At 41.4% G+C, this 27,577-nt stretch overlaps 1 protein-coding gene across 1 annotated transcript in view; it reads right to left on the reverse strand.

The window, feature by feature from the left end:
* Positions 1-27,577, reverse strand: part of LOC126150528 (cilia- and flagella-associated protein 57-like) — a 329,352-nt gene that overhangs the window by 224,581 nt on the left and 77,194 nt on the right. Inside the window, exons 4-5 of the mRNA XM_049915882.1 lie at positions 25,174-25,492; positions 24,887-25,091 (exon numbers count right to left, since the gene is read on the reverse strand). Of these exons, the coding sequence (XP_049771839.1) occupies positions 24,887-25,091; positions 25,174-25,492 (524 nt within the window). The remainder of the gene's footprint in view (positions 1-24,886; positions 25,092-25,173; positions 25,493-27,577) is intronic.

A 27,577-nucleotide genomic window follows, 5' to 3' on the forward strand; every position in this document is an offset into this window, starting at 1 on the left:
GGATAAAGAATTTTGTATTATGTCCGATGCTTTGTCTGTGGGAATTGGATCCTGTTTGTTCCAAATCGATATCATTGATGGACGTGATCAAGTTCAAGTAATCAGCTTTGCTAGTCAAGTCTTATCAGAATGTGAGAAGTCGTATTCTGTTACGGAGCTCGAAGCCCTTGCCATCAACTGGACATTTAAAAGATTTAACTACTACATCTACGGTAAGAAGATCAAAGTCTTTTCTGATCATCAAGCACTCTCTTTTCTTCAAACATGCAAGCTTTGACATCCTCGCTTAACCAGTTGGTGCATGTCTCTAAGGAATATGATTTTCAAATAGTATATATTAAAGGAAAAGACAATATCATTGCTGATGCTTTATCCCGATCACCAGAAGGATTGCCTGAAACCAACGAGTTAGTGGAACAAATGTCCAATTACCGGATACTCTTAATTAATGACCCAATCCACAGAAAATATTTTCTTCAGTTGTGTAAAGATATCTGAACTCTCCAAGATACTGATTCAAAATGGAGAAAAGTTAAGCAGATTGTCACAGGAAAGCCTAATCATAAAGTGCCGAGATTTTATAAATTGCATAATCAAGTTCTATTTCACAAAAATTCTGGACCGATCGAAATATGGTGCATGTGTACTCCAAAAGGTTTTGTTGAACATCTTTTGTGGCACACACACATTTCCTGGGGTCACCATGGGCCAGAGAAATGTAAAAGAAAAATGTGTTCATATTGTTATGTTCCAAATCTGCATCATGAAGTACATAAGTTGCTAAGTGATTGTATCATCTGCCAGAAGGCAAAAGCACTAAATATTTCTGTGTTGATTCCCCTCAATCCTATTCTTCCGTAACAACCAAACCAGCTCCTGAGTATTGATTTGGCTGGACCGTTCCCGACAGGACGGGGAGGTGCAAAGTATCTAATAGCCATTCTCGACAATTTCAAAAAGCCCATTAGATTGTATGCAGCAAAATCTTCTTGCACCATGCCAATTGTACGGTGTTTAGAAAGTGATTATTTCCCATGATTTGGTGTACCCGAGTCGATGCTGTCCAACGATGGTTCGACCTTCACTTGTCGTACTTGGTGCGAATTCCTTGCTCGCCACAACATTCAGCAAATTTTAATATCCTATTACTGACCTCAATCGAATCCGACTGAGAGAATATTCAAGGAATTCAATCAATTCATTAGGACCTATGTTCCTAACAGGCAGACTAAGTGGGTCGAATTTGTTACTCCGTTTGAAGAGATTATTAATAATCTCCTACACTTGTCAACAGGCTTCACGCCGCATGAACTCATATCAGCCAACAAAGAGCAAAATGAATGGATCAATCCTCTTCCTAAGGTGCAAGACCAAGAAACAAGTTTAGACACCAAAATCAGGCAGGCGTTGATTTCACTGACAATGTATGCAAGCCTCCATAAGAAAGCATTTGACAAAAAGGTAAATAAGATTGTTGAATATAGAGAAGGTGAGACAATCTTACTAAGGACTCATTTTAAGCCATAGAAGCCAGAAAAGAAAAATCATAAGTGGCAGCTCGTTTGTGTAGGCCCATATGTTATTGTCAGGAAGCCGCACACAGGAAGTTACTTACTAGCCAACCCCGTGACTGGAAGGATTAAAGATCTGTTCCACAATAGCGACTTAAAAAAATTCCACAATGGTAACACAAGAAATTTACAAGTGTTAGTAGTATGAGGCAATTACAAAGCATCATCAGAGAACAAGGTAAGTTGTCAACGTCGAATGATAACTCAAGAAAAATGGCAAGGCAGTAGTTGATACGTCTGGAGGTCATCATACAGAGCCGACTGTATGAGGGAAATTTGTACTGATCTGTTAATTGAATACAGGTAAAGGAAAATGTCAAAGAGAGAAATTAGTACTAGTTTTAAGTTAGTACAGAAGTATATGATGCATGCTCATGTGGTAATTTTTTTTTTTTTAATAACAGAGGATATCGTAATGAGAGCGACACATTACCTGAATAAAAAAAAAGAGTATATTATAATATGCTAAAGAACATGTATAAGATCCAATGCTTAGAAGAAGTAATGTATGTGGAAAACTTCATTAGGAACAGAGTTTTAAAGTCTATGGCAGGTAAGTTATGCTGATGCAAATTCAAAGGTGTAGCTAGTAAAAGAAGGGGTAGACATAACGCTATACTGTAAGTTCCATGGAAATATTATACTTAAAAAATGACAGCCGCAAGACTAAATGTAGCAATTAATAACAGGAGTCCTCAATGCTTTGCATAGTGATGCCGGAAAAAAAAAAAAAAAAAAAAAAAAAAAGAGAGAGAGAGAGAGAGAGAGAGAGAGAGAGAGAGAGAGAGAGAGTGGATGACAGCTTCTTGTAGAAGGCTGGAGAGTCAAGTAACCAAGTAAATAATTGGTCAAACAAGCACATGCATAAAGGCATGTAAATGAATCAACTATGTTTTCTGAGTGAATGACACGCAAAAAGAAACATAAGTGCTCACATATAAATATTTCTTGTTTAGTATGATAATTTTCATAATGTCCCGATTATTTAAATACTGATTTTTGTGTTCCTTTATAAAATCTTATCCATGATACTGACCCCTGATAATCCTTCAAACATCCTATTCCAGGGATCATCTCATAGAGGTTTACTTGTACTGTCTGGGTGAAGCAACTCATATGAAAAGTGTGTAGGTTTGTGATGAGATCAGTTAAACTTTGCTTGCTGAAGCCAATTAGAGTCAAGCCAATGGTTTGGCATGCGATTGAGTCGCCAGTATATTTTTAAAAACCATGCGATTGAGTCGCCAGTATATTTTTAACCAAATAGTATTCAGCATTTAAAAGGAGGCAATCTCTCTGTCTGGAGACTGTCCTCAATTTAAATAACACAGTAAACACAAGTTAATGGACACATAAATGAAAAGAGTAATAAAAAGAGGCGTGTTCTCAAAGAGGAAGTCAATTAGTTTGTCTTTGAGACAATTAAGAATATAATAATAATTTGACAGTAAAGAATAAATGAAATGGTAGTTGAGTTTATAAGAGGAGATTAAAAAATAGTCTTAAGTGGAAGACATAAATTTTAACTGGTAAGTAAGAGAGAGCCAGAAAGAAAATGATTGACAACAGTTCTGTACCAGACGTGACCATTAGATTAAGAATATATATGTATATATAAACAAACTATGTAAATATTATTAGTCAAGGTATCTTGTTATCCTTCTGTGAAAATGTTATTTTTGGAAAGAGAAAGTGAGATGAAGGACGATGTTTAGTTCACGAACACCTGTCAAAGTGAAAGTGAAAATTTGTGCGTCGAAAAGCAAGTCTGTGTCACAACTCTTTAAACCACACTTTGTGTGTATCAGTTTTATTTTTAATGTGTGCAACGGTCAGTGAATAAGTATCGTATGCCATGCAGTCCTTGCAAGCCAGCAAGATAACTTCTTATCACGTACCTGTGAGTCCTTTACGGACAGTTGACACATGGTACGAGAGATGACTTCGTGCAGACTTCCTCGGTGAAGCAACATCAGCAATCCTCAAACAACGTGCTTTAAATGCAGCACGTTATCAGCGGACAACACAAAACACACTCCAATATACGATTGCGCGCGCAATACTGGCCAGTGTTGGTCTGTCAACATTGCCGCGCAGCGACGTATGATGAAATAATGGATATTTGAAACTTTAATGGTCAGGTCCGCGTGGCTCGCTCCGGCAATAATTGAGACTTCATACTACTTTGAAGGACATTGTTCTATATGTACATAGCAAACATCATATTTTAGAGACTGAAAGAGAATGATTTGTATTAACCCTCCGTTACACGCACCGCGGACTGTGAGTCTGCAGTTTTATCTTTCCATCAACAATCACTTATAAATTCAAAATTTCCATTAGAGGCTTTTTCTACCTTCCCTCCTTCCATAACAAAATATTGGCAACAATTGAAGTAAGTCATTATTGCCAGAAGCAGCAGTCTCGTGAGGTGTGGAATGTCAGTCCGTGTGTCTGCATTCGTGTGGCGCGGTTCTATCATCAGTTCTTTTACGATGTATTGCAGGTAAGGAGGTTTCTTCCTTTATAATATTACAAAACATAGACAGTTATGTTTAGAAACTTTATTTATTTATTTATTATCCAAACTGTCATACAATTATGAGCCTTTTCATTGACCAACACCGATTAGTGAAATAAGTTATACACTTTTTTTTCAGAAGAACGGTGGATGACTATCAGGTTTTGCAGTGGTTGTATGAAGAGCCTGGTAATGAGTCTGGAGTCAATATTCAAAAGTGAACACTATTCAGATAGTGAACAGTCGCTGGATGAAAGTGATTCTATCGAAAAATTTGACTTGTATTTTGGGAAAGACTGTATGCAATGGGGCCATTGACCTCTAATCCAAAACAGAAGAGTAAGAAGACCTCAACATAATATTGTCAAGCATTTACCGAGAGTTTTAGGTGAGCAAAAAATGCCAAGCATCCAATTGATTGTTTACAACTTTTCTTCACAGATGACATTTTAGAAGAAATTTTTCGCTGCACTAATATTTACATTGCTACCATCCATTCTAAGTATTCCAGAGAAAGAGATGCTGCATACACTAACACTACAGAAATCAAAGCTTGTTTAGGACTCCTTTTCTTGGCGGGTGTGCTACGAACATCACACACAAATTTACTAGATCTCTGGGCTGCGGATGGTACTGGAGTGGAGTACTCCAGACTTTCTATGGGTATAAACCATTTTTGTTTCTTGCTGACATGTCTGAGATTTGATGATGTCAGAAACAGAGCTCATCGGAAGGAAACAAACAAATTAGCAGCTGTCCGATTCTTGATGTTTGCACTTACAGATGCTAGGATGTTCTATACCAGCCATTTAGAAATATACTGTGGAAAGCAATTGCATGGGCCTTAGCTCTGTGGTAACACACCTCATGATATTGTCAAAAGAATGGTGAAATGCATATCCAAATCTGGCAGAAATGTAACATGATAATTGGTTCACATCAATTCCACTTGCGGCTGACTTGTTGGAAAATGACAAGCTGACAATGGTTGGAACAATTCGAAAAAATAAACGTGAAATTCCTCCATTTATGACATCATCTTTGTTTTTAGATATATATAATGTGGGAAAAATATATCTAAAAACAAAGATGATGTGACTTACCAAACGAAAGCGCTGGCAGGTCGATAGACACACAAACATACACACAAAATTCAAGCTTTCGCAACCAACGGTTGCTTCATCACGAAAGAGGGAAGGAGAGGGAAAGATGAAAGGATGTGGGCTTTAAGGGAGAGGGTAAGGAGTCATTCCAATCCCGGGAGCGGAAAGACTTACCTTAGGGGGGAAAAAGGAGAGGTATACACTCACACACACACACATATCCATCCGCTCATGTATGTGTAATCTTGATGGTGCTGTGCATACGCTAGTATACAGTTGGTGGATATGATTTAACAATATCACCTGATGTGGCAAGTGGCTGCCAGTAAATCAAGTTGGCAACAGAAGACTCCAAGTCAGACTTGTGGGCTACTCACAATCCTAGTATAGCTAGTAGCAGGGCAACAGAACATTTTATTTAATAACAGGTGAGGGCAGATTTCAGTGTTCTTTGGAAACATTCTATCATGCTGTTGATGCCAGCATGATAACAAGTGACAAAAATAGCAAGGATGCCATAAGTTTCTGAAAGGAGCTTAAATAGACAGTCAGTGAGTTGGTTAAAGCAGAAACTGTAAACATCATGTGGAGCCAGTGTACCATCACACAAAAGGTTTCCTATGAGGGAAGGTTTGCTGTATGGAAAATGCACGTAATGGGGAAGGTAGAAGAGTGATACATGAAACAGAACTATGAGCTGTGCCTCCGAGTCACTACTGTCACTAGGCATCCTGTCTAGCCTATAACTGCAGTGAATACCTGCCTGCTAAATTTTAGGATTGACCCAAATGTTACTGAAAGTGACTACACCCTTGATGAACTAAACCGAATGTTTTTGTGACTCCTTACTAAACTCATCCCTGCTGGTACTGAAACAAAATCAAAGAGCTACAGACTGGTAGAGCTGAGACAAGATTTCTCCAGGAAATGGAAGTACTTACTCCCTCTCTGTACACCCTTCACAGCTCTTGATAATTAAGTGAGAAGATAAATACCCTCATGTCTGAGACAGCACTTACGTGAACACAAAATGTGAACCTTAGAGAAGGTGACAATGGGAAAGAAGGCAGGCATGCATGTTTCAAGATTTAGTTATCAGGGTTTCTGCTTAAATTCAACAAAGAAGCATGACAAACTTTTAACTGAGTATGCTTAACTTCTCTAAGCAACTAAATATGACAGTGCACAATAACCAAAGTCTAAACATAACACAGAAATACAATATTTGATGGTGACTCTCATTGACAAACCAGTTAGTGGACCTTCCTTTTTTTCAAAAAATCCATATCACACATTTTAAAAAACTAAACAAGTCCAGCACAACATTAAGTTAGTTAGTTTCATGTTGCATGGATTTTGCATGATAGATCATAATGATGTGGAATGAGTCATTTTACATTCACATTGCTAATTAATTTGTACATATGGCTACATTCTGAACATTTATAAGCTATACAGATGTTGTGAGCTAACAAAACATACCCACCACCTGTTACACATTAAATTAACATAAATTCTTCTATGGCATGGAAGAAGTCGTCAAGGAGCAACTTTCTCAGTTTGTTTACAGATTGTATTTTGCTGTCCACCGCACATTTTATATCCTTTAGTAAGTGATCAAAAATTACAGCATTGTGTACTCCTTTTCACTAAAGACAATCTTAATTTGGAGTAATGAATGTCATTTTTTCTTCTGACAATATTATGAAAAGAATAGTTGCTACTTACCATATAGCAGAGGTGCTGAATTGCAGACAGGCACAACAAAAAGACTGTCAGCAAACAATTTTCAGCCAAAAAGGTGTTTATCAGAAATAGACAGTATACACACAAACTCAACACTCACATGTGGCCATAGTATCTAATTGCTGAGGCCAGAATGTAAGCAGCAGTGCATGATATGACAAGCAACCAGATGGTGGGAGCAAGGAAGAGACTGGGTAGGGGAGGGAGAGGGATAGCAGGGCAGGGTGGGAGATTATAATGTGCTGCTTGTGAGCATACAGAGATGAGATGGGGGAGAAAGTAGGGCAGCTAGATGCATTTGAGAGGTTAGAGAGAGTGAAAGGGGGGGGGGGGGGGGCAGCAGCGGACAAAGAAGAGAAGTAAAGAGGCTGTGGGTACAGAGGGCTGTCTAGTGCTGGAATGGGAACAGGGAAGAGGCTTGGTGGGTAAAGACAATGACTAACAAAAGTTGAGGCCAGAAAGTTTATGGGAACATAGGATATATTGCAGGGCGAGTTCCCTCCTGTGCAGTTCAGAGAAGCTGGTATTGGTGGGAAGGATATAGATGGCACAGCTGTTAAGCAGTCATTGAAATGAAGAATGTCATGTTGGGAATTTGCTCAGAACTCATTGGTCCCACTGTTTCATGTTCACTGTTTGTCAGTTACCATTCAAGCAGACAGACAATAGAATGCAGCACAGTGGTTGCAGCTTAGCTTGCTGACTGGTTTCACTGCAACTCAGCAGCTCCACTATATAGTGAGGAGCAACTATCCTCTTCATAATATTGTCATTATTCCATCCTAGATTCTCCATTGTTTCATTGTTTTTCTTTTGGTATTGTAATTATGCACATCATTGTTCTTTCTGAAATGTAGAGGATTATTTACAACAAACTTCATGAAGAAATAAATGTACTGTGAAGCAGTAGTCAGAATGCCAAACTCCTTAAATAAATGTATACTAGATGATCACGGGTGATCACCACATATTATTTTTACTGCACGTTTTTGCACAATGAAGACTTTCTTTCTTAAAGATGAGTTACCAGAGAACATTGTCCAGATCATATTACTGAATGAAAATATGCAAAATATCTCAACTTACTGATTTGTCATTCCCCAAAGTTTGCAATGATGCTGCATGCAAATGTTGCTTTGTGTGTTCCAAGGTGTCCTTTTTCCAATTTAAAATCTTGTCAATATGACCATCTAAGAAATTTGAAGTTTCCACAAAATCTATTATTTCCTTGCCAAGCGTTACACTTATCTTTGATGTAGTACCCCTAGGTCTGCAGAACTGAATGTGTTGTGTCTTTTTAAAATTGAGGATCAGGCCATTTGCAGAAAATCAGTCAATGATACTTTTAAGAACTTTGTTTACCATTTCTCCTGCTTCTGTATGTATGTTTGGATTGATTATGTACTAGTGTCACCTGCAAAAAGATCTTATTCTGCTTGTTGTATATTAGACGGAAGATTGTATACATATATGAGGAACAACAGTAGACCCAAGATTGTGCCATGGGGAACCACATATGTAATTTGTCCCTCAGTCAGAATTTGTCCCCAGACTATATTGGTTAAATTACTATGTAAAAATTTTGCATTCATTTCTTTAGATATGAGATCATCCAATAGTTGGCGATACCACTAGTCCCATAAAACTTCAATTTATCTACAAGAGTACTGTTAATCACATGGTCAAATGCCCCAGATAGGTCACAGAAAATGATAACTGCTGTTGTCTCATTATTTAATGCTTGTAAAATCTGGCAAGTGAACATGTAAATGGCATTCTCAGAAGAGCAACACTTCTGCAACCCAAACTGTGATTTGCTGGAGATATTATGGTTTTTAAGGTGAGGTATTATTCTAGAATACAGCGCAGTCTCAAAAAATTTGGAAAATGATGTCACCAGTGAAGCAAGTTGGTAGTTATTGACATCTCTCTTAAACCTGTACTTACAGAGGTGAATATTTCAGTCTCTATGGGAAAAGACTCTGGGTTAGTGATGTATCACATATTTCAGGTAAGATTGGGCTCATTTATATGGGAAAAAATCTTTAGTCCTCTATTGGAAACACCACCAAAAACAGATGAACTTCTAGCTTTGAAGGAATGTACAACTTTCTTAATTTGAGAAAGAGAAGTTGGTGATACATTCATACGATTGAGTGAATTTTATGGGAGTCACTTTCTCAGCACACTGCTGTAATTTTCCTCATGAACTGTTTGTTCATTTGTTTCAACTATATTTAAGAAATTGTTATTAAATAATTTGCTACCTGCAATTTATTTATAGCCCTTCCATTTAGTTCAATAGTGATATTACCCTGTTCTGTGGCTGGTTGTCCTGTCTCTCATTTCACTATTTTTATATGGTTATTATGGTCTGTTATCATAATTACTGATTTCTGACATTGTGAGCTCATTCTTAGATTTTTAATGAGCTTTCTTAGTAATTTTGAGTAGTTTTTGTAGTGTGCAACTACTTCTTCTTGCAATAGATACATTTCATTTTTCCTTTCGTAAAATACTTCAATCCCTCTAGTGATCCATGCTTTTTTACATGGATGTTTAATGTTCTTTCTGATTAGCTTCTGTGGAAAGCTGTTTTCAAATAGTGATATGAATTTATCAAGGAATACAAGGCTCACTAGAGTAGTAACCCAGGGCTGGTCATGGGACTGCAAGACCTCTGCAAAATTCATATTTATGTGCATAGTTGCAACTCCTATTTCATCCAGATCATACCTAATTCTGTAATTGCTGTTCTTAGCTTATCTGTTCCCTGCTCCATCAACTGTAATAATCTGATCCTCTTTGTCAAAACCTTTGTCTAAGTTCCCTATGTCCCCCGTAGCCTGGCTAAAGCTTCACAATAATTGTTCCTGGTACCTGTTCCTAATTTGTCCTGTACTATCTGGCCTACACCTCTCCTATGGCAACTACCTAGCACAAGATCCTTTTCTTCCTACTCTCATTTGGTACTGACCTACACTGAGTTACTTTGCTAGAAGTGTGCTGCATCCTACTGTAACCTACAGCTGGAAAGGCCCATCCACCCCCTCCCCCCCCACCCCCTCACCCACAACCCCACTTCAAGTAATAGTTCAAATTTATTAAACATTGTTAGCTCAAATGTAGTTGAAGTTGAAGATATTTTATAAATGATAGAGCGCAGCAATCAATCGTTTTTTTTTTCTTGCAGGTTTTATTATGTAAATGCAGATTTCGGTTAGTGCCTAGCCATTATCAATAATTATTTTTTAAACTCAATGCATGTTAGTGCCCTGTTGTTCAGGCATCAGTCACAGTCCTTAGAATACTAAGTTCCTAGTGGAAGGTAACCTGCTGAAGTTGAAGAGCTGTGCCCCTTTCATCCATTGCTTGTTACCTTTACCCAATTACCAAAATCTTTTTCGCTCTTCAACCTGTCTCGCTCAAATTTAGCATGATCTAATTCAGCCCGAAAGGCACACATCTTTGCCTTCCACTCAGTGATTCTCTTGTCTATTTTGTAAAGCCTACAGTTCTATGGAAGAGCTTTTTTGAGTTCCCCATTCAGTTGCCCACTACAGTCACCCAAGTGAAATTCCAACCACACAGTCTACACACACGACTCCCTCTCTGACTGTCATACAGTAGTAGTAGTAGTAGTAGTAGTAGTAGTAGAAGGGTTGTGTGGGCGCACGACAGCAAGGTCTTCAGCGCCCGTTCAGTATCATAGTGAGACGGGTGTCAAGAAAAAAACTCAGAACATTTACATATAACGGAACAGAAAACATGGGGAACAATCATTGAAAAACATGTGCTCACCCACACCGAAGCGTGGGATGAAGCAGGGCGTCAACAGTAAAACATGGACAACACGGGAAGAAAAAGGTAGAGGGTGCTAAAACAATGTAGCAGATGGAGGTGGCTGGCTGACCGCAAGGAAAAAAGGGAGGAGTCAGCCACTCTGCAATACACTAACACCTCCAGCCTAAAAGTTTAGACCAGAGTCCAGACGCATCACAAAACTTAAAAACCCTAGACACACACGTCTCATCGTTAGCTAAAACATAGGGCAGATCCCCATCAACTTGTGCTACTGCCCTTGCATCACGGTATAAAATGCAGTCTGTTAAAATGTGCCGGACAGAGATGTGCACACCGCAAGCATCACAAAACGGAGGATCCTCCCGCCGTAATAAATAGCTATGTGTCAGAGGATAGTGCCCGATCCGAAGACGTGTGAGGACCACCTCTTCCCGCCTGAGCAGCCGGCAGGAGGAACGCCACGGCCGAGTGGTTGACTTTACCGACCGCAGTTTATTGGCCGTCACCGCCAGCCATTCGTCCTCCCACAACTCCATGCACATCCTGTGGAGTGCAGCGATGACTGACTGCAAGGGGATGAGACACTGGACCACATCCTGCTCTCTGCAGGCCTCCTTGGCAGCCCGATCAGCCTGTTCATTGCCCCATATGCCGACATGACCAGGCACCCAGCAGAAGGATACCTCTTTACCCCGCCGTTCGAGCAAGTACAGTTGGTCATGTATCAGCTGGACCATCTCTTCAGTCGGGTACAGGTTCTGCAGTGACTGTAAGGCACTAAGAGAATCAGAGCAGAGAAGAAATCGATCGCCCCGAACACGATGCATCTGCTCCAGTGCCGTCAGGATCGCGTGGAGCTCTGCTGCGAAAATGGTATATTCAGCAGGGAGGCGAATCCGGGTAACATGATCAGGGAACACCACAGAACAGCCAAGGAAAGTCTCCTGTTTGGAGCCATCAGTATAAACGACAGTGAAACCATGATGCACATCTAAAATGTTAAAAAACAGAGATTGGAACGTAAAATTTGGTGTGCCAGCTTTGTTAAAATTAGTCAAATCTAAAATAAGTTTGGGTCTCCGGAGGAGCCAAGGTGGAGATCTGCTCCAACCGCGACGTAAAACACGAAGACCAGCCATAGACATCGCACCGAGGCAATCCTGTGCACGAGTCCCATAGGGCTGCGTTGCACGTTGCCGGTTATGAAACAATCGTGCCAGAGGAGGCTGAGCAACGGTATGGTATGCAGGGGTGTATGGTGTGGACAAAGTTTTATACGCCTGGCGCACTGTAAGTAGCCGTCGCCGCATATGAAGTAGCGGTTCACCAGCCTCTGCACAGAGGCTTGGTATGGGGCTAGTTCGGAATGCCCCAGTGGCCAACCGAAGCCCTTCATGGTGCACAACGTCCAACATCTTTAAGTAAGAAGGCCTCACAGACCCATACACCGTGCACCCATAATCGAGCCGAGATCGCACAAACGCCCTGTAAAACTGGAGCAGACAAGTCCTGTCAGCTCCCCATGTACTGTGGCTAAGACATTTTAAAATACTTAAAGCCTTAAGTGACCGCCGTTTCAGGTCTTTAAGATGAGGTAACCACGTGAGCTTCGAGTCAAAAATGAGCCCCAGAAACCTCACCGTGTCTTTAAAAGTAAGAATAGCGTCCCTCATCCTCAACTCAGGAAAGGTTAAAATCGAACGAGAACGGTTAAAAAGAACACATACAGACTTCTCGGTGGAAAACTTAAAACCACTCTTCTGCGCCCAGTCATCCAAACGCCTAATCGTAAGTTGCAACTGACGAGTTGTCGTTGCAAGGCTTGAAGAAGAGCAGAACAAGGAGAAATCATTCACAAACAAAGAACACTGGACAGGACTTTTCACTATGGACGTAATGCTATTAATAGCGATGGCAAAGAGAGTCACACTTAAAACGCTACCCTGAGGGACACCGTTCTCCTGCTCAAAGCGATCAGACAGGACGTCACCAATCCGGTATCTAAAATAGATATCTGGAAAGACTGAATAAACAGAGGAAGACAACCACGAAAATCCCATTCGTGAAGCTGCTCCAGGATGAGACGCCTCCAAGTAGTATCATAGGCCTTCTCGACGTCGAAAAATACACCTAGAAGGTGGTGACAGCGTAGGAAAGCCTGTTGTATAGCCGCCTCCAGGAGGGCAAGGTTATCGAAGGTGGAACGAAACCTCCTGAACCCACACTGAAAGCGACTAAGGAGTTGCCGGGATTCTAACATCCAGACAAGGCGGCAGTTGACCATCCGCTCCAAGGTCTTCCCTATGCAACTAGTGAGGGCAATACTACGGTAGCTACTTGGGATTGTGCGGTCTTTCCCAGGTTTTAAAAAAGGGATTAAAACTGCCTCACACCACGCGTCAGGAAAGTGACCCGACGCCCAAATGGCATTAAAAAGTGAGAGGAGGATTTCTTTGTTGCGCAATGTGAGGTGCCATAGCATACTGTAATGGATCCTGTCGTGGCCAGGGGATGTGTCACGAGCTCCAGACAACGCAGAATCCAGCTCCCACATAGAAAATTTGCAGTTGTAAACTTCATGAGAGGTGGAATGGAAGTCCAGACTACATCTCTCAGCAACGGCTCTATGGCGCTGGAAACCTGGATCCTGACTGGTTGTTGCAGTAACTGTGGCGAAATACGCTGCCATAGTCTGGGCAATGTCTCGCGGATCCGTATGGAGAGTACCATTATTCATTACAGCAGCTATGGGACACCTCCCTCCTCTGCCAGAAATTCTCCTGATGGTGTCCCACACAATGGAACTTTTGGTGGAACGATTAATGGTGTTCATGAACTGTTGCCACGACCTCTTCTTGCTCTCACGAATAACGCGGCGACATCTTGCCCTGGCCACCCTAAAGGCTGCAAGATTCTCAGCAGTCGGCCGACACTTGAAGCGACGCAGAGCTGCACGCCTCGTCCTGATTGCAGAGCGGCATTCGGCACTCCACCAAGGCACAGGTGGCCTCTTCCGGTGGCCTGTGGACTGTGGAATGGATGCTGCAGCGGCGTGGTGGACCATTTTGGTGATGTGATCCACCCACACCTCAACATTCGCACAGTGTTCGAATTGGGCCAATTGGCTATAAAGTGTCCAGTCAGCTCCACTGAGCACCCATCGTGGTGGTCTCCTTTCGGGGCCCACGCCATCTGGCAGGTGAATCCAGATTGGGAAATGATCACTGCCATGCAAGTCAGCGACCACTTCCCAGTGAGCACTGGCGGCAAGAGCTGGAGAGCAAAGCGAGAGATCAATGGCAGAGAATGACCCAGTCGCTGTGGAGAAATGAGTACTCTGTCCTCCATTAAACAAGTAGGCACAGGATGACAGGAGAAGCCTCTCAATTGCTCTACCCCTGGGGCAGGTAATTGCAGAGCCCCAAAGACATTGTGGGCATTAAAATCACCACAAATAATGAATAGCTGGGGGAGCTGGGTAAGAAGGTCAGTGAGGGCCGCTTCATCAAGAGCATCATTTGGGGGCAAGTAAAGTGAACATACAGTCAATGGATGACGCACGTGCACGGACACAGCGACGGCCTGTAAAGTCGTCGTAAGTGAGAGAGGCGAGGAGTGGTAGTCCGTCCTGACGAAAATACCTACGCCTCCTCTAGCTCTCTCTCCACGCAGGTCGTCCTTTTTGTGGAGTGTGTAGCCTCGTATTTCAGGGGAGCATGATGGATGGAAATACGTCTCCTGGAGACAGAGACACTGTCATACAGCAACGTTCACATTGATCCACACATTGTAATACAAATTACATGCTTAAAAACAGAATTAAATCACTTAACTCACTTTCCCCTACAGGATTTTGCATTATTTATGAGCATCAAAAATACAAAGAGGGCAATTAAATGAAATGAGAAATTCAGTTGTCTAATCCTTGCAGGAACTCATAGAATTTAGGATGAATTAGAAGAATTCAGTGCATGCCATGTGTATAATCAGTTTAAGCACAACGTTAGGACCCCACTGGTTACCCACATAGACACTTGTAGTTCTCAAAAACAACCCACATCAAATGTGGTGGGTGCCATGCTTAGAACACATAATAAACCTAACTAAACAGTTCATGTTGTGTATGAAAATCAGACTGACAAAGTGTTTTGCACTCAATTGGTTGTTCTGCATGGGTGCTCGAAATGTTAAAACACATGTCCTCTCAACAAGTGTCACGCATCTACAGCAAGGGGGGTGAAGGATTCAATGGCTGTATTGGCAAAGGCAGAATAAAACAACCTATGAAATATTGTTCTGTAGTGGTTGCTACCCTCAGTGGGTGCCTACAGAAATGCACAGCATTAAGTCATCTGATCTGGTTGAGAGGTGAAAAGGGTCTCTGCATGGAAATCTACACAGATTAATGCATTGTGCCATGCCACTTATTTAATATTTTATGTCCATCAAGGGAATGAAAGACAGACTCTCCAATGGGACTAAAATGGGCAAGAGTTGACCTCAGCACTAGAGCTACCAGTATTAGATGAGGGCAAGGCCATATAATCCTGTGCAGGAGAGCTGAAAGCCAGTCGAGCTAATCATCACAAAGTAAAGGGAGGCCAACTTACCACAAAATTAACTTGGGAACATTGGTGTGGCACTCAGGAACTATATAGTAGCACTTCTGTACAGATGCACTGTAAAGTCTTTCACATTCCAACACCACATCATAGCACACCAGTAAGAAGAATGACAGCAACACACATGGGAGGAAACACACCCGCAGAAACTCCTGGGTGCCTGTCATGTTGGTGGCGGAAAAGATTTTCCTTTTGCCTATGATGGATCATAGCTTGAGCACTTTTGAGAGTGTCATCTGCTAGCATACTGCAGGGCTCACAGATCTTGGGATGGGAGAGTCATGATACCAGCACAGTTAACTGAGATGAATCAAACTTTGAAAAATCCAGGTTAGAATATGTTGTGTACATAGTTCTGCATAGTCAGCACGTACACAACTTTCCCACTAGAGCGTGACCCGCTAAGCACAACAGCGCAGGCGCAGCGCTCATCCATCTCCGTATTACGAGATGATGCGGTCTTAGAGACGGACCAAATTCTGCTTCCGCCGATCCACGTATTATTATGTAACGCAGCCAATGAGATTGCTGCTAACGTAGAATCTTTTCTCCTTGCAGATCACACTCGCGCAGTGATAACTGAATGCTCGAGGTATTATAATGAGTGTACAGACCTCTGTTTGGTCAGTCTGCATCAGTCTGCATTAGTCTGCATCAGTCTGCACCAGTCTATAGTCAAGTTTCAGTCTGTGCCTAGTAAGAATATCATATTCCTGTACATAGCCATGAAGATAAATGAATAGACACTTTGTCAAGTATCAGAGATATGTGAGAATAAGATTAACGTACCAAGACCAAAGGAACTTCAGATTGTCAATTGTAAACAGCATCCAGAATCAAGTTAAGTAATTTCTATGATTTTTATTATTTTAATAAATGTGTGTGAAAATTAATCAAGTTCTGTTTAAAGTTGGTCACCGTCAATCTGCTACTCTAAGCGTGCAAGTGGCATTTCTATCGTCTGACCTAACGGCAGAAGATGAACACGCCACGATAAGACCACGAGACATATTGCTGACACCCGCCTACTTCGTTAGAGCGACAAGTCAAATGATCTGATGGTGTGTGTACCGAAGGTCTTATAGTATGCACACCACAGAATACAACAATATAAAAGAGGATAAATTGCTACTCATCACTTAAAGGAAGTATTGAGTGGCAGACAAGAAATTTGGTGAAAGATCAATTGCTTGGTATTATTAATTATTGCACTAAGTCCTTCATCAGATGTAAACTAAACACATGGTCATTGTCATCTCCAGGCACTAAGGCAGTGAATAGTTATTTTTCAGATGTACTTCAAATGTTACATTACTCAATGAAACTTACCACATGTATTTACTACATTTATTAGATGTTTCAAAGGATTATGGTAGTACAAGAAATGGAAAATTGTGGTACACCAAAGAATTATAAAATCTAAGAAAATCAGCTCTTGGTGTTAAAATATCTGAATGAAATTAACAAATGAATTGAAGTTAAGGAAGCTATAAAAATCAGCTAGAAACAGTGGGTATACAAGGAAAAGCAAAATTTCCCTAAGTAAAGATAAAACTCCAATTTATTAATTAATAGCAAAAACTAGTGTGAAGCAGCCTGATCAGTATTTATTACTATTAAAGGTTACGCAGAAAATCAGATAGTTCAATCTGACTAACAACAAATAATTTCAACAAATTCTTTCTAACTAGAGTAGAGGAAATCAAAAAGATGACTAGTGAACATAAGGCAACAGATAAGGATTATCTTAACAACATTTGTCTCAATCACAATTTGGCTAGCTATTTCTTTAGTAATTTAATGGAGGTATGCCAAGAGGAAGTTGTTACTGGAAAGGAGTAACACATTTTATTGTACCACCATTAATATATTCTGGAAATTTATGTCTTGTAGAAGATGTCTTTCCTAATCCCCTATGAACATGCATGGTGGCTCCAATTTTGGGAAAAATGCGAGTATGAGTCTGCAAATACATATCAGTTTCACTAATTCCAGTATTAACCAAAATCGTAGAAAGCATCATGTATCAGTACATGTATGAGTACCTATGAATAGAAATCTCATCTTTTGTTTACAGGAAGGAAATGTATGTTCTGTGACATAAGCAAACCATTTGATTGTGTACATCATTCTGTTTTGCTCTCTAAACTGGAGCAGTATGGAATTTAAGACAACAGTTTAAATCTAGTCAAAATGTAGAGTGTGAGTTTTGGAGGTTAATTATCAAACCCATTTGAGATTCAGCACAGAGTGCCATAGAGATTTAAAATTAGGATCTCTTTTAATTCCTTGCATTTAATTCCTTACTGGAAAATACTGTGTAAAGACATGTATGTATGCAGGTGATATTTATTTTGATTCTGCAAAGCATGTATTGGAGGACCTTTTAAACAATATGAATTTGCTGAATAAAAATGCTTATATCACAGTTCAGGGTACCAAATAAGGACATAAAAAGCTCAGGAAAGCCACCGTAGAAGCACTTCTAACTGATTAGAAACTAGATAGATATAACTGGGATGCCATTACATGCAGAGAAGAGGCAACTGGTAACATTCACATAGAGCAGGATTGGCATAAAATATGAATACAAACTGTGACCAGATGACACCACTGGACTACAAAAACACCCATATCAGCTTATAATAAGAGTTTGAAAACTACACTACTATCTGCACATAGGTCAGTATAGTGAACAAGTACATAAATCTATATATACTTCAAACCACTGTGGAGTAAATACCAATGGCACTTTGCACTGTGCCATATATATCAGTACTTCATCAAGATATATTTGCATACTGAGCACAAAAAGAATGATGGTTTAAATTTGTATGTGAATGCTGTCATTAGTCTGATCTTGTCTTCACTACCCTTTTGGGGCAGGGAATACATAGGTAATAATGGTAATTGAAACTTTGTAGGTAAGCTTTTGAATGAGAGATGCCATCTATGTTTAAACATCTGTCAGCTCAGATGTTTCAGCTTTTCTGTGGCACTCTCCTGTCAGTTAGTTAAATCTGTGACCATTCATGTTGCCTTTCCTCATATACATTCAACACCCTCTGTTAGTCTTATGTGATATAACACAATATTCTACGATGAGAGACATGAGCATTTTGTTCAATTGTGACTCAACCATAGCTTACTACGTTGCTGCAATTTGTGAATTCTGAATTTCTGAATATTTACAGGAAATTATCACACTTTGAACGATTTTGGAAAGTTATCAACGTCTGATTAAATATTCTGCAGTGCCATTGACCCAATAACTTCTTATTTCCTGTGGATATAGTCTGCAGTACAAATACTGGCTTGACACATCTCTCCATACTAGTCCATCCTGTGCAAGTTTCTTTATCTCTGGATAACTATTGCAACTTACATGTGTATTACAATAAAGCTTTTGGCTGCCTCTGCAATTAAAAACCTCCCACCACTTCCCTCCATTACGAAACTGTCAGTTCCTTGATGCCTTAGCATGTTATCAACCTTTAAGGGGGGTAGGACGTGAAGCGGGCCGACTTGGAGCAGGAGAGGTACCACAGGACATTTTAATTTACACTGTCTATACTTTTACAAATAAATTCATAAAACTTTGTTAACATGACCAGGAAGGATTCAGGATTCACACTCATAGCAGATGAACTTCAAAAACATAACAAAACAATTTTTTTTACATGTGAAATTTCATCATTTTTCACTTGGTATTGGCTGTATTTGTTGCTGTAGGTACACATTTATTCATGAGTAAGAGATATTCTTTGATGAATTTTGCACAGCATACAAACCATACCTACAGGTGTATGAAACTCTAGAATTTCCCAAATCTGTTAAAAACTCTGGTAGAAATTGAGATAATTAACTATAAAGTTCGAGTTTTCTCTAATCATGAAGTTTAAAACGTAACAGGCCATTCATTTTTCCATAGATTAAATAAATTCTAGAGTTTCATACACCTGTAAGTATGGTTTGCAAGCTGTGCAAAATTCATTGAAGAACCTGTCTTACTTATGAAGAAAAGTGTACCTATAGCAACAAATGCAGCCAACAGTAAGTAAAAAAAAATCATGAAATTTCACATTTAAAAATATTATTTTTTGGTGTTTTTGAACTTCCACTGCTATTAGTGTGAATCCTTAATCCTTACTGGTCATGCTGACAAAGTTTTATGAATTTATTTGTAAAAGCATAGACAGTGCAAATTAAAATGTCCTGTGGTGCCTCTCCTTCTCGAAGTCAGCGCGTCTGACGTCCTACCTGTTTGACATCCTACTCCCTTAATGGAGGTGTGGCATAAATTTCTGTTTACCTCAGTTCATTTCAGTACCTCCTCATCAGTTATAAATCTACCCACTTAACCATCAGCATTCTCTTGGAGCATAGTATTTCAAGCCTTTGACTCACTCGACAATTTTTACCACCTACACTCCCTCCATTACCAGACTGACAATTCCTTGATGCCTCAGGGTGTTTTCTATCATACAGTCATTGCCTTTAGTAAAGGTGCACCACAATTTTTTCTCTCGAATCCAGGCAAAAACCTCATACGATACAACAAAATATTTTTAAGAGGAAAGCAATTTCACAACACAAGTGGTTGACAGTGACAGTCACAATGTCTAACAACATCGAAAGTTTTGGAGATATCGAATCTTTGACTAAAATATCTAAAGTACAGACAAGCATTAGGTGAAAGAGCTCCTAACATATATGAAGCTGTATGCAATCAATGTTCCGAAGAAGAATTTCATGAAGTACAGTAAGTGCAACAGCCAAAATATTTGTTCCCATCCCCCCGCCCCCTTAAAAGAGCAGACTGGACACTTTGGTACACAGTAGATGGTCTTAACTGATACGAGGCAGTCCTGTTATGGTGCATCACTGACATAAGACACATAGTGCAATGGAAGTTGGCTGACGTCAGAAGGGTATTGTGAGAAGTGGAGGAAGGAAATCTACCCCACACATTGACCACCAACGGGTGAAGAACCCTGCTGAAGGAATTAACCCCATCTGCCTCCCACAGTGTAAACACATTAACCTGTGGTTCATGCTTCCAAAAAAGCTCAAGTCATGCATGAAGGTAAAGATTGCTTAAATGTTGTTCATAATCAAAACAGAAAAGTCTTATGCATTGACATGTTTAATAAAGATCCTACCAATAACAACTGCATAGACTTATCATCAGGAATGAAAAAAAAAATGAAATAAAGTGAACTACCACAGCAGTCAACAGTAACTACCTCACACACTATTGTCAACTAGGTAAGGTTGGCAGCAGCCAAAAACAAATGACTACCAGCCAATGCCTTCTGACATCCACCAACTTATATCCATTCGGGACTGGGGAGCTCACTGGCCAACTTGAAGTGTAAAGTTGTTTTAATGTAATCAACACAGTAAGATAGGTTGCTGTGGAGACATGACAGAATGGCAGAAAGGAGCTTATCATATTTTAGGTATATAGCTACTTGTGACCACACTGAAGTATTCAGTACTGGCTTGATCAGTACTCTGATTTATTCACAACTGAAACACAGAACAATAAGTAAAATAAATCATACCCTATTGAGTCAAAGTCCACTACAGCCAAAACAGAACAAGATATTTTAACCAGAAAGTCGGGAATCCACAGCTGAATCATTTATGCCATTGACCAAATCTTCCAAAGCAAGAATCTGATAGAAACCAAATCCAATAGCACAGCAGGTCTTGATCAGTCAGGCAATATCACAATACAGAGTGAAGATTAATGGTAGGTACATTTTAGGTTTCCTTATTTACTTCAGCACACTTGCTGGAACAGATTGTGGTAGATCTCAGAGGCCTTTAGCTGACTTCAATGGATGATCCAATTCGAGTCTTTCCTGGAATATTCTGATGTCTATTACTGATAGTTGTTTGGTATAAGGCAAAGGAGAACTTTGTATTGGTGATCTGGTTAGAGATGAACAAGATTTAAGTTCCAGAGCTGTGGTAGGGACTTAGTTGGTTAATTTTGAAGAAGAGCTTGGGTGTTTTCTTCTGGACACCTTCCACATCAAGTCCAACTTTTTTCTTTGGGGATGCATTAAAGACATTGTCTATCGCCATAATCCAACAACTCTAGAGGATATGCAGGAACACACTGTGCTTGTTTGTAATTCTCTTCAGCAGGCAACACTGGAAGCAGTAAATAATTCTTTCATTCAATGAGTGCACCAGTGTATACCGACCAGACGTTTTCAGTTGGTGAGAGATCTGGAGAATATGCGGGCCAGGGCAGCAGTCGAACATTTTCTGTATCCAGAAAGGACCTACAACATGCGGTCGTGCATTATCCTGCTGAAATGTAGGGTTTCGCAGGGATCGATTGAAGGTTAGAGCCGCGGGTTGTAACACATCTGAAATTTAACGTCCACTGTTCAAAGTGCTGTCAATGCGAACAAGAGGTGACCGAAACGTGTAACCAATGGCACCCCATACCATCACGCTGGGTGATACGCCAGTATGGCGATAATGAATACACCCTCCCAATGTGCATTCACCATGATGTCGCCAAACACAGGTGCGACCATCAAGATGCTGTAAACAGAACCTGGATTCATCCGAAAAAATGACATTTTTCCATTCGTGCACCCAGGTTCGTCCTTGAGTACACCATCGCAGGCACTCCTGTCTGTAATGCAGCATCAATGGTATCCGCAGCCTTGGTCTCCGAGCTGATAGTCCACGCTGCTGCAAACGTCGTCCAACTGTTCATGCAGATGGTTGTTGTCTTACCAACGTCCCCATCTGTTGCCTCAGGGATAGAGACGTGGCTGCACGATCCGTTACAGCCATGCGGATAAGATGCCTGTCATCTCGACTGCTAGTGATACGAGGCCACTGGGATCCAGCACGGCATTCCGTATGACACTCCTGAACCCACCGATTCCATATTCTGCTAACAGTCATTGGGTCTCGACCAACGCGAGCAGCAATGTCGCGATACGATAAACCGCAATCGCGATAGGCTACAATCCGACCTTAATCAAAGTCGGAAACGTGATGGTACACATTTCTCCTCTTTACATGAGGCATCGCAACAATGTTTCAGTAGTCAACGTCGGTCAACTGCTGTTTGTGTATGAGAAATAGGTTGGAAACATTTCTCATGTCAGCACGTTGTAAGTGTCGCCACCGGCTCCAACCTTGTGTGAATGCTCTGAAAAGCTAATCATTTGCATATCACAGCATCTTCTTTCTGTTGGTTAAATTTCACGTCTGTAGCACGTCATCTTCGTGGTGTAGCAATTTTAATGGCCAGTAGTGTATGTTGTCCAAAGGTTGGCTGTGGCACAGCGGGCGGCATTTTTTTGTTGCCGACCGCTTGCCACTGCAACGGCTGGCTGTTACTATTTACGGGCAGCAGATAGCCTTGTACTGGCGCACTGTAGTTTGCTTGTTCGTTGTAATTGTTCCTGTTGTTCTGATAACCTCGCTTAAATCTTTTGTTTGTTTCGTTTCCCTTACCATATCCTTTTCCTTCTTGTATGTTCTGTGTGTTGGATATGGTTGCAATGCTTGTTGTGTATTAACATTATTATTTACAGGTTGGTTTCCAAAGCTGGGTTGAGGTGTTTGTTTATTTACTGCTTTATGTTACCATGGTGCCTCTTCATAAATCAGGTCAGTGGAATCCAAAACTGAAAAATAGTACTCAGTGTCGTGTCTGGTGTAGCTAAAAATGTTTGCCTTATGTGAGGCGAAAGTTGGCTCTTTAATATCTTCAGTACATCCACCTATGATATGGGATTGGTCCGATATCTACTTTTCGAAATAACCTTGCAAGCTTCCATGCTTGCTATTCAATGGAGCCGTTTCTTGAACGGCTTCCGAACAGAACTTTTCTAAGGAAGCAGGTTGAAATACACTCCTGGAAATGGAAAAAAGAACACATTGACACCGGTGTGTCAGACCCACCATACTTGCTCCGGACACTGCGAGAGGGCTGTACAAGCAATGATCACATGCACGGCACAGCGGACACACCAGGAACCGTGGTGTTGGCCGTCGAATGGCGCTAGCTGCGCAGCATTTGTGCACCGCCGCCGTCAGTGTCAGCCAGTTTGCCATGGCATACGGAGCTCCATCGCAGTCTTTAACACTGGTAGCATGCCGCGACAGCGTGGACGTGAACCGTATGTGCAGTTGACGGACTTTGAGCGAGGGCGTATAGTGGGCATGCGGGAGGCCGGGTGGATGTACCGCCGAATTGCTCAACACGTGGGGCGTGAGGTCTCCACAGTACATCGATGTTGTCGCCAGTGGTCGGCGGAAGGTGCACGTGCCCGTCGACCTGGGACCGGACCGCAGCGACGCACGGATGCTCGCCAAGACCGTAGGATCCTACGCAGTGCCGTAAGGGACCGCACCGCCACTTCCCAGCAAATTAGGGACACTGTTGCTCCTGGGGTATCGGCGAGGACCATTCGCAACCGTCTCCATGAAGCTGGGCTACGGTCCCGCACACCGTTAGGCCGTCTTCCGCTCACGCCCCAACATCGTGCAGCCCGCCTCCAGTGGTGTCGCGACAGGCGTGAATGGAGGGACGAATGGAGACGTGTCGTCTTCAGCGATGAGAGTCGCTTCTGCCTTGGTGCCAATGATGGTCGTATGCGTGTTTGGCGCCGTGCAGGTGAGCGCCACAATCAGGACTGCATACGACCGAGGCACACAGGGCCAACACCCAGCATCATGGTGTGGGGAGCGATCTCCTATACGGGCCGTACACCACTGTTGATCGTCGAGGGGACACTGAATAGTGCACGGTACATCCAAACCGTCATCGAACCCATCGTTCTACCATTCCTAGACCGGCAAGGGAACTTGCTGTTCCAACAGGACAATGCACGTCCGCATGTATCCCGTGCCACCCAACGTGCTCTAGAAGGTGTAAGTCAACTACCCTGGCCAGCAAGATCTCCGGATCTGTCCCCCATTGAGCATGTTTGGGACTGGATGAAGCGTCGTCTCACGCGGTCTGCACGTCCAGCACGAACGCTGGTCCAACTGAGGCGCCAGGTGGAAATGGCATGGCAAGCCGTTCCACAGGACTACATCCAGCATCTCTACGATCGTCTCCATGGGAGAATAGCAGCCTGCATTGCTGCGAAAGGTGGATATACACTGTACTAGTGCCGACATTGTGCATGCTCTGTTGCCTGTGTCTATGTGCCTGTGGTTCTGTCAGTGTGATCATGTGATATATCTGACCCCAGGAATGTGTCAATAAAGTTTCCCCTTCCTGGGACAATGAATTCACGGTGTTCTTATTTCAATTTCCAGGAGTGTATAACCCTGATTGGACTCATTTCTCAATCTTTAAAACGATTTTCTATAGTTTATAGCACACTTTCCCTTTTTATAGTCCAGAGACGTGAAATTTAAGTGCTGTATTAATAACGCAAGGACATGCTACAAACTACTAGCTGAAAGCCTAAGTACTTTCAAATAGCTGAGTAATACTATGTGATTCAAAATTCGAACGCTCACCAGTTGGATGCAGGGCAACACAGTATACATCTTCCTGATACTGCACAGACATTGTAAGTTTCTGTTCTTCGTAGTTCCAAATTCGAACGGTGCGATCAGCTTTGCCACACGTTATGAAAATGGGTTTCCATCGACATGTTGAAAGTCCATTTATCTCTCCATGATGCAAACTTTCTCCCAATAGATCGAACTCAATTTCTGGTTGCTATCAAACAAATCGATAGATATATTCAGCACTGACGACACAAAAAATACGCAAAACGAGATCTTTCGAAGAAATTACTTACTTGTGCTATAGTGGGTCCCATTAAAAATGCAGAATATATCTGTGAGTAGCGGGTAGTTGCAACGAGATAATCTCCGTCATTATTCATACTCAGATTCTGAATGCAGTTAATGCCAGGTTCCCTCTCAGCGATTTCAGGACAAGGAATGTTGAAGACATTCCTTTTTGAGTAGGCATGGGCACTTAGTCTTTCGAAGAAATGAACAGCCGATTCTCCATAATTATATGCAAAGCCTTTCGCACCGGAGACTATCTCGCGGATCTCAGTATTTCGAACGTCCTCTTCCGTTTCAGTTTCGGGACGCGTTAGTGGTGGCAACCTGAAAAAGTTGTGAGCAGAATTAGCAGTGCTCTCTGCAGAGCCTGGCAGTGTTTTCGAAATGGTTCACATTACAACCTATAGACAACAGATAAATCTCTACGAAAAGCACAGTTGATCAAAGGTTCTAACGAGAGTTAAATTAAAGCGAAACAAGCTATTGTTTTTAAGACGGGCAATCGTAATATTCTCTTCGAGAAGTTACGATTTTGTGGGATACGTAGTTCAGCACATGTCTGGTTTACTTCCGGTTTAAGAAATAGAATGTAGGACTTTACACTAGGCTGTTGGAATATTGCAACGGGTGACACCACATCATCTGCATTGGGAACAATTACCATGGGAGTTCCCATAGGGACCAATCATTGGTCACTACTGTTCTTCCTTTATGTTAATGATCTCCCATTTTATTTGAATCAAGAATTACTCCTATCTGTAGATGTTACATGTACTGTTGTCAAGCGGAACAAAGACGTATCAATGGAGAAAATAGTAAATGCTGTTTTTGTGAAACTTACTGTCTGGCTTTGAACAAAAGGGCTTTCTTTAACTTTAAAAGAACACAGCTCATCCTGTGTTGTACTGTCAGACGCATCATACCTCTTGTTACCCAAGTACACCAAAAGAAATGGCAAACAGGCTAGAAAGTTCTAAGTTCTTGGGTGCGCCTATTTTTGAAATCTTAATGTGGGAAAACCATATAGTTCGGTTTGGTTACTGTTACTATGAGGATAAAGGGCAACTTTGGAGATACCGAACACAGTAAGTTATTTTGTATATTTTCATTCATTGATGTCTTGTGGGAACTAATGTTACTTATAATCCGTCTTGATTGCATTTTTTTTTTTTTTTTTTTTTTTTGCAACCAAGACGGATTATAAGTAACATTATACAATCACTGATTGCTGCTATCCCATCAGACATTACGTCTGTTTTTGCAAAATCTTGTGGGAACTTCACGCTTGAGGAAAAAATATTCAAAAAATGTTCAAATGTGTGTGAAATCTTATGGGACTTAACTGCTAAGGTCATAAGCTTACATTCTACTTAACCTAAAGTATCCTAAGGACAAACACACACACCCATGCCCGAGGGAGGATTCGAACCTCCACCGGGACCAGCCGCACAGTCCATGACTGCAACGCCTAGATCGCTCGACTAATCCCGCGCGGCGAAAAAGTATTCATTGCACAAAAGAAAGTAATTATAATGATATATATACAGCCGCGACACTTTCTGCGCAACCCACCCATCATTTTGCACGACAATGCGCGGGCGGATGCGGCGCAATCTGTGACTGCTCTGTTCGGTCGATGGGACTGGGAAGTACTGTACCATCTACCAAACTCCCCGGACTTAGGTTCTTGTGACTATGATTTGATACCGAAGATGAAGGGACCACTTCGTGGCATTCGCTTGAGAACTGTACCAGAAAATCGACAGGCAGTAGACCGCTCCACTCGCACCATCAACAGAACAGGCTCTGCTAACGGTATGCTACGCTTCCCACATTGGTGGCAACGGGTTCTACACAATGCTGGTGACTACTTTGAAGGACAGTAACAGGTCCAAACATGTAACTCTTTTGTATCGGTTGTGGATAAATAATTGCCACTATTTAAGTTCCAACCCTCGTATAAGTAACTAATCAACAAATTTAACTGATCAGTGGTTTTAGACCTACATGCGTACTCCCCAAGCCATCATACGACGCATGTTACTCCCTACCTTTTCCACTGGCAAATGGAGCGAGGGAAAAGAAGCTTTTGATATGCCTCCAAATGAGCCGTAACTTCTTTTTTCTTTTCTTCGAGGTTCTTGTGTAAGATGTAAGTTGGTTGCAGCAGAATCGTTCAGCCATGAGTTGGAGATTTTAGCCTCTAAACTTCTTCAATAATGTTTTGCGAAACATTCTGTCCAGAGATTCCATTTGAGTTCGTGAAACATCTTCATAATACTCGTTTTCTGACGAAACCTGCAGCTAACAAACCTAACAGTGCATCTCTGAATTGCTTCGATGTATTCCTTTAATCTAACCTGGTGGGAATCCCAAGCACTCGAGCAATCCTCAAAGGTAGCCACTATA

Source organism: Schistocerca cancellata, chromosome 2 (genome assembly GCF_023864275.1).
Source record: "Schistocerca cancellata isolate TAMUIC-IGC-003103 chromosome 2, iqSchCanc2.1, whole genome shotgun sequence".
NCBI lineage: Eukaryota > Metazoa > Arthropoda > Insecta > Orthoptera > Acrididae > Schistocerca > Schistocerca cancellata.